General features: G+C 40.7%; 2 protein-coding genes across 2 annotated transcripts; one reads left to right on the top strand and one right to left on the bottom strand.

The window, feature by feature from the left end:
* The first annotated feature begins 1,355 nt into the window (after positions 1-1,355).
* LOC119008331 (extracellular calcium-sensing receptor-like) lies at positions 1,356-5,633 on the top strand. The gene is made up of 13 exons (XM_037078473.1): positions 1,356-1,489; positions 1,708-1,905; positions 2,068-2,194; positions 2,383-2,535; positions 2,639-2,839; positions 2,980-3,215; positions 3,363-3,594; positions 3,720-3,850; positions 3,980-4,076; positions 4,247-4,370; positions 4,532-5,004; positions 5,103-5,183; positions 5,277-5,633. Exons 1-13 carry the CDS (start codon positions 1,356-1,358, stop codon positions 5,631-5,633), a joined length of 2,544 nt encoding a protein of 847 aa, XP_036934368.1.
* A 1,479-nt stretch (positions 5,634-7,112) lies between these two features.
* Positions 7,113-11,332, bottom strand: LOC119008326 (extracellular calcium-sensing receptor-like). Its single transcript, XM_037078464.1, has 13 exons — positions 11,193-11,332; positions 10,862-11,018; positions 10,517-10,657; positions 10,227-10,379; positions 9,945-10,145; positions 9,581-9,816; positions 9,217-9,448; positions 8,961-9,091; positions 8,710-8,806; positions 8,390-8,513; positions 7,739-8,211; positions 7,563-7,643; positions 7,113-7,469 (listed from the first exon to the last, which is right to left on the bottom strand). Exons 1-13 carry the CDS (start codon positions 11,330-11,332, stop codon positions 7,113-7,115), a joined length of 2,523 nt encoding a protein of 840 aa, XP_036934359.1.
* Between the last annotated feature and the right edge of the window lie 1,378 nt (positions 11,333-12,710).

Here is a 12,710-nt window from a genome sequence, read left to right as displayed (position 1 = left end):
TATTGATACAGCCAAGATAAAACTTCAAAATGTTGTGATCACCCAGGCCTAGTTCCAAGGTTAATGGGTTTATAAATGTACATACAAGAAAACCAATGACAATTATTAATAAATTATTACATGGTCCAAAAACATTTGCACACATCTGTGCTAATGTAAAATGGTTAGGCTTTCATCCTAAAACACAACTAACTAAACACAGTAACATGTGGAGATTCAATTATTACTCATTTGCTTGTCAAGAAACGTGGATTGCCATAAATCATTAAATAAGGTTTTCAGATCATGATCCAGAAATGAAATACGCAGGGAGTGTGGAGCACGGAGCACAACACAGTGGCACAACTACCGGGCAGAGTACCAGAGAAAAAGAGAGCAATTATGCACAAAGATATGATGATTACAGGTGAGTAAATTGACAATGTTAGATTCTTAGACCAAACTGTAAATGATGATCATTGTATAGGCAGGATGGTCCTTTCAGGTCAGGCTATGTAATGTGTTCCTCTTGAACTCATGTAGACACTCGTGAACGGTAAGATTGATGTGGTTGAGGATACAACTGCATGATCTGATGCTATCATTAATGAAATGGTGAAGCAATGACCAGCATTTGTCCAGGATTTAACTGACTTAGTTGCAATCATTGCACACTGAATGCCATTCCATTTTTTATATTAGTAACATCAAAACAAAACCCGTACATATTAATTCCAACCACCTCTTTTGATTCTTATTTCTTGGGGTGATGGCAGTACTCCACATGCTGTGGCTGAAGGTGTTACGACAAACCTTCAGAAAAGTGTTTTTGACGATGTAAATCCCATGAATTCATTTACACTTTTCAGAGTATTAGTACATTAGAAATGTATATGCTTCATAGATAATATTTAAATTCTGAAATGTACCACACAGTGAAGGTAATGAGCTGATAGCTTATAAAGATTCTTTAAATCTTAGCACCAAGACTGCTGTTTCATTCTGATTGGTCGATCCTGCAATGACTCACAGACCTATGACATAACGCAAACAGTAGACTCATTATATAATCTACTTCATCAGCCTTATAGAAGCTATGCTGGACAACAATTAGCTTCAGCACACACATTTTTTATGAGGTCAGCATGGATACTGCATTTAAAGCTTGTTGGAGCATCACATTGGCTGCTTCTCTTAGCACATTTAGCCTGCTTTTTCCAGTTATGTCTGCTGTTCTGAAAAGTGCAAGGGATAGAAAAGAGCTAAGTTTAGCAAATGGTGTGGCGAAAGAAAATTGTGCTTTTACAGCAAGACAGAATGGTTTTGGGGTAGAGGGAATGTCTGGTGTTGGTTTTGGCTTACCTCAGTGTGTGAAAATGGCAGACAGTGAGCCTCTGGCCTTGCAGTCTGGAGGGGATGTTGTGATTGGAGGTCTTTTCCCTCTGCATTATGTGGCCCCTATGCCACAATATAGCTACCAAAACAAACCTCAGCTCACACCTTGCAACAGGTGAGGAAACTCGATTTGATTTCTGATACAGTCCCACATTGTAAAATATCACATTTAAAAGAAATAAGTGACTGAAATAATTTCCTCTTGCTGTGATTAGATCTCCATGTTGCTTCAACATTGTTAATGTGTTTTGATTTATATTGTGCTTTTACATACAGTTTTCCGTCTCATAATGAATTACATAGAGTGATAGAGCTTCATTTAATTTTCTGCAGCTTTGACCACAGAGCCTTCCGCTGGATGATGACCATGGTGTTTGCAGTGGATGAAATTAACCATAATTCAAGCCTTTTACCAGGTCTTAAATTAGGCTACCGGATCATGGACAGCTGTGACCATATCCACACCAGTTTGCAAGCAGTCTTCTCTTTAGTCAGTCACTCAAAACATGTGATAATTGACATGGGCAGGGGGTACAGAATGAGGGGGGTAAAGATGGGAGCAGAAACTGGAAAGACAAATATTCTGAGAACTCTGAAAAAGAGAACCACTGAAGTTTATGGCGCAATGCCTCACAGTCTTGAAAATAATGGAAATTACAGAAAGGAAAATGTAACAGAGGAGAAAGTGGATAGCAGTACACGGGCTGAAAATTCACCCTCATGTCTTGCCGATTCTACTGTGCCTGCTGTCATTGGCCTTGCATCCTCTTCTCCGACAAGAGCTGTAGCACAAACTCTTGGCCCTTTTAACCTCCCGCTGGTAAGAAAGCAATAAAAAAGGCAAGATCACACACAGCATTCTCACTTAAGATTGTGTTCTTCCTTCCACTATTTGAGTTTTGCAATAAATCACATAAAAATAATACTATATAAAATATTTGATATTTTTCATTGTATTTGCCATTGTCTTACCTCACTAAGGATAAATGTAATATTATCTCCCCATAGGTGAGTTACTTTGCCACTTGCACCTGTCTTACTGACAAGCACATGTACCCATCATTCTTGCGGACTGTGCCGAGTGATCTCTTTCAAGTTAGAGGTCTTGTTCAGATGGTCACCTTCTTAGGCTGGCTCTGGGTGGGCACATTAGGAACCACGGTAAGATAAGAATTGTTTTTTTTTTTTTTGTTTTTTGTTTTTTTCTCAACCCGCTATTAGTCTGTTAAAAATGATTTACGAAACCTTTCTTTATATATTTCAGGATGACTACAGTCAGTATGGCATCCAAGAATTCTCTAATCAGTTCCGACAACAAGGTGGATGTCTGGCATTTCATCTGACCATCCCCAAATCACCCAGAGCAACAGAGATACAAGAACTGGCAGACAGGCTGCAGAGTTCAACTGCAAAAGTAGTGGTGGTATTTGCCTCAGAGGTACAGCTGCTGGATCTGTTCTTAGAGGTAATAATCTCAGTAAATGTATATGACTAGTCATACGACAAGGCAACATGCAGTGTCTGAATAAATAATGAGTGGATTAGGAATATCCAAATTATGTTGGTAATCTATACTTAATGTTTTAATTGGGCTTAATTTTCCAGCTGGCTCAGAGAAATGCGACAGGTATACAGTGGGTAGCTAGTGAATCCTGGGTGGCAGCTAGCCTGCTGACCTCACCTCACTTCCACCCTCTCCTAGAGGGCACGCTGGGCTTCTCCTTCCCTGGAGTTAGGATCCCTGGATTGAAAGAGTTCCTGTTGAATATCCGTCCATCTCCCAAACCCGGGATGGAATTTGTCAACATGTTCTGGGAAAAGCTTTTTGGCTGTAAGCTTGAGTTTAGAGGAATCAGATCCAAAGTCAGTGAGGCAGATACTGACAGTGAATTATTGGAAATGGAGGCTGTTGATTCCAATTCAGACGTGCCAAATAACTCTGAGTCTTTGATAAAGCCTATTGTTGGAAAAACAAGCATATTCAACAGATCGGCTGATGAAAACATTAAGGGTGCTAATAAAAAGCCTGTATGCACTGGTTCAGAGGACCTGAGGTACACTGACAGCAGTTATACTGATGTATCTCAGGTCAGAATATCCTACAATGTGTATAAAGCTGTTTATGCCATTGCCCATGCTCTGCACACATTATTGAACTGTGATTCGGCAGAATACAACAATGGAATGTGTGACAGACATAAAACATTTACTTCCAGGCATGTAAGTTTAAAACTACCAAATATATGTAGACATCAAATATTAAATATGTTTTTGTGTTTCCACATAAATCTTTGGCCTGCTGGTCTTGTCCCTGCACTGTGTTCTCTCTTCCTCCTTTCATACAGTTACTGCATCATCTGAAGACGGTGAATTTCACCAACCAGTTTGAGGAGAAGGTATACTTTGACTCCAACGGAGAGCCAGTCCCTCTCTATGACATCATTAACTGGCAGAAGGACAGCAAAAGTGAAATTAGGTGGAATATTGTTCTTCAAGACACATGAATACGATGAATCCTGATTGAGAAGCCAAGTTTATGTTTTTTTTGTGGCTATAACTGCCAAAATTGTTTAGCCTGACTGCAAAAATGTTGTGCTATTTTTAGATTTGTCAAAGTTGGAAGCTATGATGGTTCAGCTCCATTGAGCCAACAATTGCAGATTAATCAGAGCACTGTTGTATGGAGCAAAGGAGAATCACAGGTGAGACACATGTCCCAGAAATTGATTTCATTTGTCTTAGTAGCAAGTTCCTTTACAGGATACTAAATTTGACCTGGGATAGATGATTAAAATTCCTGTTAATTTGCAATGCTGAAAAAGCCTTTTTCCACCAAGCATTTGGTCTGCAGCAAACACCTTTACTTGTTCAGGTGCCTGTATCTCAGTGTACAGCTCCATGCCCCCCTGGCAGCAGGCAGGCCAGACGTCCAGGGGAGCCACACTGCTGCTTTGATTGTTTGCCCTGTGCAGATGGAGAGATCAGCAACCAGACTGGTAGCCCAATCATGTTTTGTTCAAATATATATGTGCATAAATTCCATTAAAATCACAGATATCCAAACAATTGTATAGTCATCAAGGCTTGTGCCGATGCCAACTGAGTTTAAGTTTGTGTGTGTTTAGACATTATATGTTGACTGTTTATGTCCCCAAAGGTTCCACAGAGTGCACAAAATGTCCTGAGTACTACTGGTCAGACAAAGACAAGGTAAAATGTGTAGCCGGGGTCGAAGAATTCTTGTCTTTCTATGACTCTATGGGCATCATCCTGGTCACACTCACACTGCTGGGTGTCATCCTGACAACCATCATCACAACCGTCTTCCACCATTTCCGATCAACACCAATCGTCAAGGCCAACAACTCAGAAATAAGTTTCTTGCTTCTTCTGTCACTCAAGCTCTGCTTCTTGTGTTCCCTGGTTTTTATTGGCCAGCCGTCTGTGTGGACATGTAGGGTCCGCCAAGCAGCATTTGGTATCAGCTTTGTCCTCTGTCTGTCCTGCCTCCTTGTTAAGACCATTGTGGTTCTCTTGGCTTTCCGGGCTAATGCACCTGGCTCCAGGGCTCTTAAGCTGTTTGGTCCCTCTCAACAGAGGACTCTGATCCTGTGCACCACAGCTCCTCAGGTAGGAGAGCTAGAGAACAGCTTTTTCTATCAACTCAACTTGATGTTTTTCTTTGCATTTGCTAAAAATACTTGGCATTCCTCCTATCTTGCTGTCAGGTATGTCTCTGTGCTGGTTGGCTGTTGAGTGCACCTCCCTTCCCATTCAGGAATCCAACCTACCAAGCCTCAACTGGAAAAGTAAGATTGACTAAAGTGGATCTCAATACAAAATTACAGATTGTTCTATATGCATTTATCAATCTGTTTTCATGTATTATTGGACACTATTAGATTGTTGTGGAGTGTAAGGAGCCTTGGCCTCCTGGATTTTATCTGGTCCTGGGCTATATTGGTCTACTGGCCTTCTTCTGCCTCCTCCTGGCGTTTCTCGGACGCAAGCTTCCTGATACATTCAATGAAGCCAAGCTCATCACCTTCAGCATGCTGATCTTCTGGGCCGTGTGGATCTCTTTCATCCCAGCTTATGTCAGCTCTCCTGGGAAGTTCACTGTGGCTGTGGAAGTATTTGCTATATTAGCCTCCAGTTTTGGACTGTTACTATGTATTTTTGTGCCCAAATGTTACATAATATTACTGCGGCCTGAGCAAAACATTAAGAAAGGCATGACCGGAAAATTTGCCAGATGAACCCAACATTTATGTTTTATTTGATTTTTAAGTTATCATCAAACAAATAGAAACACATTCTTTTTCATTTTAACTATGAAAATATTTCATTTCATTTCCAAACTTTTTGTTTATATAGTTGGATGTGAAACAATTTCATGTAAAAAGCTTCCATGTTTTGATTTATTATTATAATTACTATTTTAGGCAGATACTGTATGTAATCTTTAGAAGCTTCATGAATATTGTTGCTGAGGTGCACTGGTCACCATCCCTCACCAGGTAATGGCAGACTCTCCTGTCTTAAACTGACAGGATGTCCTTGGCTTTAGTTGAGTGGGATTACACCTGGAGAGTAAACAACATGTGGTAAGCACCCCACAATGATATGAGAAGGCAGCCCTAGTGCAAGGTGCCTAAGCCAGTTCCATAGTCTACAGGCTCTGGAAAAACCAAGAAACAGGAGTCAGTCCCCTTAAGGACCCATGCCACAAATTTGAATCCCACTGGGAAATTGTAGAACAACGTTTGCTGGTCCCTCCTAATTGGAAGCTTCCACGGCACTCTGTCCAAGGCATCCCCATTTCTCATGCACAGCTCTGCAATAAACCACAGGTCCCTAATACAGGTCCTCCGTCAGCAAAAGGCTCTGTGAAGACTCAGTGAAACCATAACATTGGTCTGGTGAGATGTCTGTGGAAAAGGACTCCAAGATCAGCAGGGACAGGTTAAATTATAGGAGGCCTGGAAGATCACTTGTAAAATGGCTGTGATTAAACCCACAAAGCAGAAAGCAGTGTCATCACTCAACCAAAAACATGTTGCTGGATATTGCAGATTCAGGCTTCACAGGCCAGCCGTTCATTGGAATTAGAACAATGGTCGGCCTTCTGGAGTCCAGAACCATGGTCTGGATGTTGTAAAATGGGAAACCTGGAGCTTGCTCTTATTTTTGAGCAGGGTATGCTCACTAACCCTGACCACTGGAGGGCCAGTGTCCCCTGCCAGCTAGATATCTGGAAGTATGTATCTTTGAGGTTGATCATGGTAGGATAGTTCCCTGCAGTGATGGCTTGCTTCACCCCTTTTCTAAAAGTGACTTAAATCATTACAGGGGCTCTGTGACAACTGCTGGCAGCCATGAGTAATGGTGAACACTACCCACTGGACTGCCCCTAAAGCCAACCATGCTGCTCTGAAATGGACTAACAGGGGCTGGTTGTAAATACCTAATTGTGCAGGTTCTAAAAAACATCACACATATTTACAGTAATGTAATTTTGGTCAGGTGACCACTTCACACCTATTATTAAAAACAAAACATGGAAGTATTTTTCATGTGGCACTTTATTTTTTTTATCATTTTTTTGTACATTTAAATATTTAAACTTTTTAAAAGTTTGACCATGGAAATGCATTTTAATAGGTCAAATAAATAATACAAAACAAAACTGTATTTCTCTTTGCAGACTTAAATAACCAAAGACATAAATGCTGAGTTCATCTGACAAATTTACCAGTCATGCCTTTCTTAATGTTTTGCTCAGGCCGCAGTAATATTATGTAACATTTGGGCACAAAGATACATAGTAACAGTCCAAAACTGGAGGCTAATATAGCAAATACTTCCACAGCCACAGTGAACTTCCCAGGGGAGCTGACATAAGCTGGAATGAAAGAGATCCACACAGCCCAGAAGATCAGCATGCTGAAGGTGATAAGCTTGGCTTCATTGAATGTATCAGGAAGCTTGCGTCCGAGAAACGCCAGGAGGAGGCAGAAGAAGGCCAGTAGACCAATATAGCCCAGGACCAGATAAAATCCAGGAGGCCAAGGCTCCTTACACTCCACAACAATCTAATAGTGTCCAATAATACATGAAAACAGATTGATAAATGCATATAGAACAATCTGTAATTTTGTGTTTAGATCCACTTTAGTCATTCTTACTTTTCCAGTTGAGGCTTGGTAGGTTGGATTCCTGAATGGGAAGGGAGGCGCACTCAATAGCCAACCAGCACAGAGACATACCTGACAGCAAGATAGAAGGAAACCCAAATATTTTAGCAAATGCAAAAAAAAAAAAAGTTCAGTTAATAGAAGAAGCCGTTCTCTAGCTCTCCCACCTGAGGAGCTGTGGTGCACAGGATCAGAGTCCTCTGTTGAGAGGGACCAAACAGCTTAAGAGCCCTGGAACCAGGTGCATTAACCCGGAAAGCCAAGAGAACCACAATGGTCTTAACAAGCAGGCAGGACAGACAGAGGACAAAGCTGATACCGAATGCTGCTTGGCGGACCCTACATGTCCACACAGATGGCTGGCCAATAAAAACCAGGGAACACAAGAAGCAGAGCTTGAGTGACAGAAGAAGCAAGAAACTTATTTCTGAGTTGTTGGCCTTGACGATCGGTGTTGATCGGAAATGGTGAAAGACGGTTGTGATGACGGTTGTCAGGATGACACCCAGCAATGTGAGTGTGACCAGGATGATGCCCATAGAGTCATAGAAAGACAAGAATTCTTCGACCCCAGCCACACATTTTACCTTGTCTTTGTCTGACCAGTAGTACTCAGGACATTTTGTGCACTCTGTGGAACCTTTGGGGGCATAAACAGTCAACATATAATGTCTAAACACACACAAACTCAAACACAGTTGGCATCTGCACAAGCCTTGATGACTATACAATTGTATGGATAACTGTGATTTTAATGGCCCTCTGTTTTTTAGAGAATTTATGCACATATATATTTGAACAAAACATGATTGGGCTACCAGTCTGGTTGCTGATCTCTCCATCTGCACAGGGCAAACAATCAAAGCAGCAGTGTGGCTCTCCTGGACGTCTGGCCTGCCTGCTGCCAGGAGGGCATGGAGCTGTACACTGAGATACAGGCACCTGAACAAGTAAAGGTGTGAAATTACACATCAAGATTTGCATTATTGCTGACTGGTATGTAAAATGACACGAACAATTACACTTTTTTTTTTTTTTTCATTATGTATCCTTTTTAATTATTTTATTAAATTTTCCTGTAAGAAACACATTTTTTTTGAGATGCATATGAAATCAGTTCCGGGGCCATGTGACCTACCTGTGATTCTCCTTTGGTCCATACAATGGCGCTCTTCTCCATCCACAACTGTGATGTTAATGGAGCTGAACCATCATAGCTTCCAACTTTGACAAATCTAAAAACAGCACAACATTTTTGCAATCAGGCCAAACACTATGTGTGACAGTCTATATTATAGCTGGCGGAATGCAAATAGCCACAATAAATTAAAATCAAGTTTCTCTATCATTACTTGTTTTGTCGTTGTGTCTTAATGAATAATATTCAACCTAATTTCACTTTTGCTGTCCTTCTGCCAGTTAATGATGTCATAGAGAGGGACTGGCTCTCCGTTGGAGTCAAAGTATACCTTCTCCTCAAACTGGTTGGTGAAATTCACCATCTTCAGGTGATGCAGCAACTGTATGAAAGGAGGAAGAGAGAACACAGTGCAGGGACAAGACCAGCAGGCCAAAGATTTATGTGGAAACACAAAAACATATTTAATATTTGATGTCTACATATATTTGGTAGTTTTAAACTTACATGCCTGGAAGTAAATGTTTTATGTCTCTCACACATTCCATTGTTGTATTCTGCCGAATCACAGTTCAATAATGCGTGCAGAGCATGGGCAATGGCATAAACAGCTTTATACACATTATAGGATATTCTGACCTGAGATACATCAGTATAACTGCTGTCAGTGTACCTCAGGTCCTCTGAACCAGTGCATACAGGCTTTTTGCTAGCACCCTTATTGTTTTCATCAGTCGATCTGTTGAATATGCTTGTTTTTCCAACAATAGGCTTTATCAAAGACTCAGAGTTGTCTGATTTGTAACCAAAAGCATCCACTTGTGTATCCGTATTCATTGTTTCATTGTCCTTGGATCTGGCTCCTCTAAACTCAAGCTCACAGCCAAAAAGCTCTTCCCAGAACATGTTAACAAATTCCATCCCAGGTTTGGGAGATGGACGGACACTCAACAAGAACTCTTTCAAGCCAGGGATCCTAACTCCAGGGAAGGAGAAGCCCAGAGTGCCCTCTAGGAGAGGGTGGAAGTGTGGTGATGTCAGAAGGCTAGCAGTCACCCAAGCCTCGCTAGCTACCCACTGGATCCCTGTCACATTTCTTTGAGCCAGCTAAAGAATAATAAATCACATAAAAAAGAACTGATGATAAATATAAACTTTTATTTATTCCTAATTCTCATATCGTTAATTTAAATACTGTTTAATTTTATGCATTAAGTGAGACTGAGGGTGCTAACCTCTAAGAGCAGATCCAGCAGCTGTCCCTCTGTGGCAAAAACCACCACTACCTTTGCAGTTGAACTCTGCAGCCTGTCTGCCAGTTCTTGTATCTCTGTTGCTCTGGGTGATTTGGGGATAGTCAGATGAAATGCCAGACATCCACCTTGTTGTATGAACTGATTAGAGAATGCTTGGATGCCATACTGACTGTAGTCATCCTGAAACATGTAAAGTAAGACATAGTAAGTATTGGTGTCTTTAAAGGACTAACGGTGCCAATAAAAAAGTCTTCATCTCACCGTAGTTCCTAATGTGCCCACCCAGAGCCAGCCTAAGAAGGTGACCAGCTGTACAAGACCCCTAACTTGAAAGAGATCACTTGGCACAGTTCGCAAGAATGACGGGTACATGTGCTTGTCAGTAAGACAGGTGCAAGTGGCAAAATAGCTGACCTACAGGGAGATTAAAAAAAAAAATGTTTCACCCTTACTGGGATAAGACAGATGCCAAATATAAAACATTATTGAGGAATGGCATATGAAGTATGAATACTGGGCATGACCCTGCCCTGTCATCTGTCCTCGCTCACCAGTGGGAGGTTGAAAGGGCCCAGAGTGTGAGCTACAGCTCGAGTAGGAGAAGAGGATGCAAGGCCGATTACAACAGGCACAGGAGAATCAGCCAGACATGAGGGCACATTTTCAGACTGTGTACTGCTATCCACTCGCTCCTCTGTTATATTTTCCTTTATGTAGTTTCCATTATTTTCAAAACTGTGAGACAGTGTTAAAGATATTTCATCCCCTCTCTTTTGTGCTGTTTTCAGCATCTTTACCCCCTCTATTCGGTTTCCTCTGCCTCTGAGCATGTGTGATCTTGTTCTGGTTTCATCAGTTGGTTTCACCTCACTAATCAGAGCTTCAGAGTGACTGACTAAAGAGAAAAGAGCTTGCAGGCTGGTGTGGACATGGTCACAGCTGTCCATGATCTGATAGCCTAGCTTAACACCAGGCAACAGGCTTGAATTATGGTTAATTTCCTCCACTGCAAACACCATGGTCATCATCCAGCGGAAGGCTCTGTGGTCAAAGCTGTGGAAAATTAAATACAGTTGCATGCAGTCTACATAACAGAGAAAGCACAACATCTGAGCACAATATGAATCACAACATAAAAACACTGTCGAAGCATAGATTATTTTAGCCACTTATTTGTGTAAAAATGTAAGATTTGCAACATGGGACTACATTTGAGAGTTTCCTCACCCGCTGCAAGGTGTGAGCTGAGGCTTGCTTCGATAGCTGTGTTGCGGCTCTGGGGCCACATAATGCAAAGGAAAAAGACCTCCGATTGCAACATCCCCTCTAGACTGCAGGGCCAGAGGCACGCTGTCTGCCAGTTTCATACACTTAGGTAAAATAGAACCAATAACACGCACTCTCTCTATCCCCAAACCACTCACCCTCTCTGTTAAAATCTCTTCTTCTTTCACTACACCTCCCTCTAAACTTTGTTCTTTCCTTTCCTGTGCACTTTTCAGATCATGAGAGAACACTGAGGAAAGAATGCTAAATAATGCCCAAAAAAGCAGCCAGGACAAAGCCCCAGCATGCACTGAATGCAGTGTCCATTTTGAACCCATAAAGACTGTGTGTGTGCTGGAGGAAGTGGTCCTCCAACATAGTCTTTGAAAGACTAATGAAATAGACTATATAAAAACAGTGTTGCTTGCTCATATCATAGGTCATATGAGTCACTGTTGGATCGACCAATCACAGCAAAAGGCAATGTAACAAGAGACAGGACGAGATGTGGCTCACGTGGACTATGAGTCCTGCTAGACATGATCTTTTCTAAAGAATCATGTCTAGCAACAATTCTTTCTGAAGCAGGGGTCTGCAACCTCTGGCTCTGGAGCCATATGTGGTTCTTTTGCCCCTCTGCTGTGGCTTCCTTTGGCTTTGACATTTTACATGAAAATGAATACAAATGAATACATATATTTTTTTTATATCATCATTAATGTTAAAGGCCTATAGTGATTATTGCATTCTCCAACATTAAATGTGCAGCCTATACACCGAATTGTATCTGTTCTATCAAGTTGTGATTCAGTTAATATCATTGTGTTTTATGCTCAAGCCCACGGGTTGAATGCTGCATGTGGCTGAAGATAAAACAAGAAGAATTAACCCACACTGAAATGGATTCAAATAAAATTTACACTGTACTGTTTTTTATTATTATTATTATTATTATTATTATTATTATTATTATTATTATTATTATTATTATTATTATTATTATTATTATTATTATTTTTATAGTGTTTTTAAACCTAGCCTGCCATTATATGTTTTATGATACATGATCAAATGAGCCAACTTTCTATTTTTACATTTTCACAAAAACAGCGAGGTCTAAAGTAGGTCTGCATTTATAGCTCTGTATGGCTACTGTGTTTCTATTTATTGTTGGCTAGTTCTTTTATTTCAAAAATGCAAAACACGACATCATTCAAATGGAAAAGCAAAGTTCAAGTACCTTATACTGTAAGTATAGGTAAAGGTTGTGAAACCCTGGTCTAAGGGAAACAGAAGATGTTTGATTTGTTATTCTTAAGTGTGATAAGACTTTTGTTTTAGAAATACTGAAGGGCAAAGCTACTGAAACAATCCAAACTACCATGGAGAATTTTAATGACAGGCTGAAATCCCAGCGATTTGTCATTACTATGTGGGATAATTTCCCGGGAAATTTAACAATTCAATTTTAGTTCCACG

The sequence above is a fragment of the Acanthopagrus latus genome, chromosome 2 (genome assembly GCF_904848185.1).
Source record: "Acanthopagrus latus isolate v.2019 chromosome 2, fAcaLat1.1, whole genome shotgun sequence".
NCBI classification, from domain to species: Eukaryota; Metazoa; Chordata; class Actinopteri; order Spariformes; family Sparidae; genus Acanthopagrus; species Acanthopagrus latus.
This window is presented reverse-complemented; position numbering and strand designations above follow the sequence as displayed.

Bases quoted from the DNA above. Each gene is read 5' to 3' on its own strand.
- LOC119008326 (XM_037078464.1), bottom strand. From the start codon at position 11,332: ATGAAACTGGCAGACAGCGTGCCTCTGGCCCTGCAGTCTAGAGGGGAT. The intron at 8,807-8,960 runs GTTGAATATTAT...TGCTGTTTTTAG, and splicing joins GACAGCAAAAGTGAAATTAG to ATTTGTCAAAGTTGGAAGCT. The intron at 7,644-7,738 runs GTGGGAGAGCTA...TCTTGCTGTCAG, and splicing joins TGTGCACCACAGCTCCTCAG to GTATGTCTCTGTGCTGGTTG.
- LOC119008331 (XM_037078473.1), top strand. From the start codon at position 1,356: ATGGCAGACAGTGAGCCTCTGGCCTTGCAGTCTGGAGGGGATGTTGTG. The intron at 1,490-1,707 runs GTGAGGAAACTC...AATTTTCTGCAG, and splicing joins CAGCTCACACCTTGCAACAG to CTTTGACCACAGAGCCTTCC. The intron at 2,840-2,979 runs GTAATAATCTCA...TTAATTTTCCAG, and splicing joins TGCTGGATCTGTTCTTAGAG to CTGGCTCAGAGAAATGCGAC.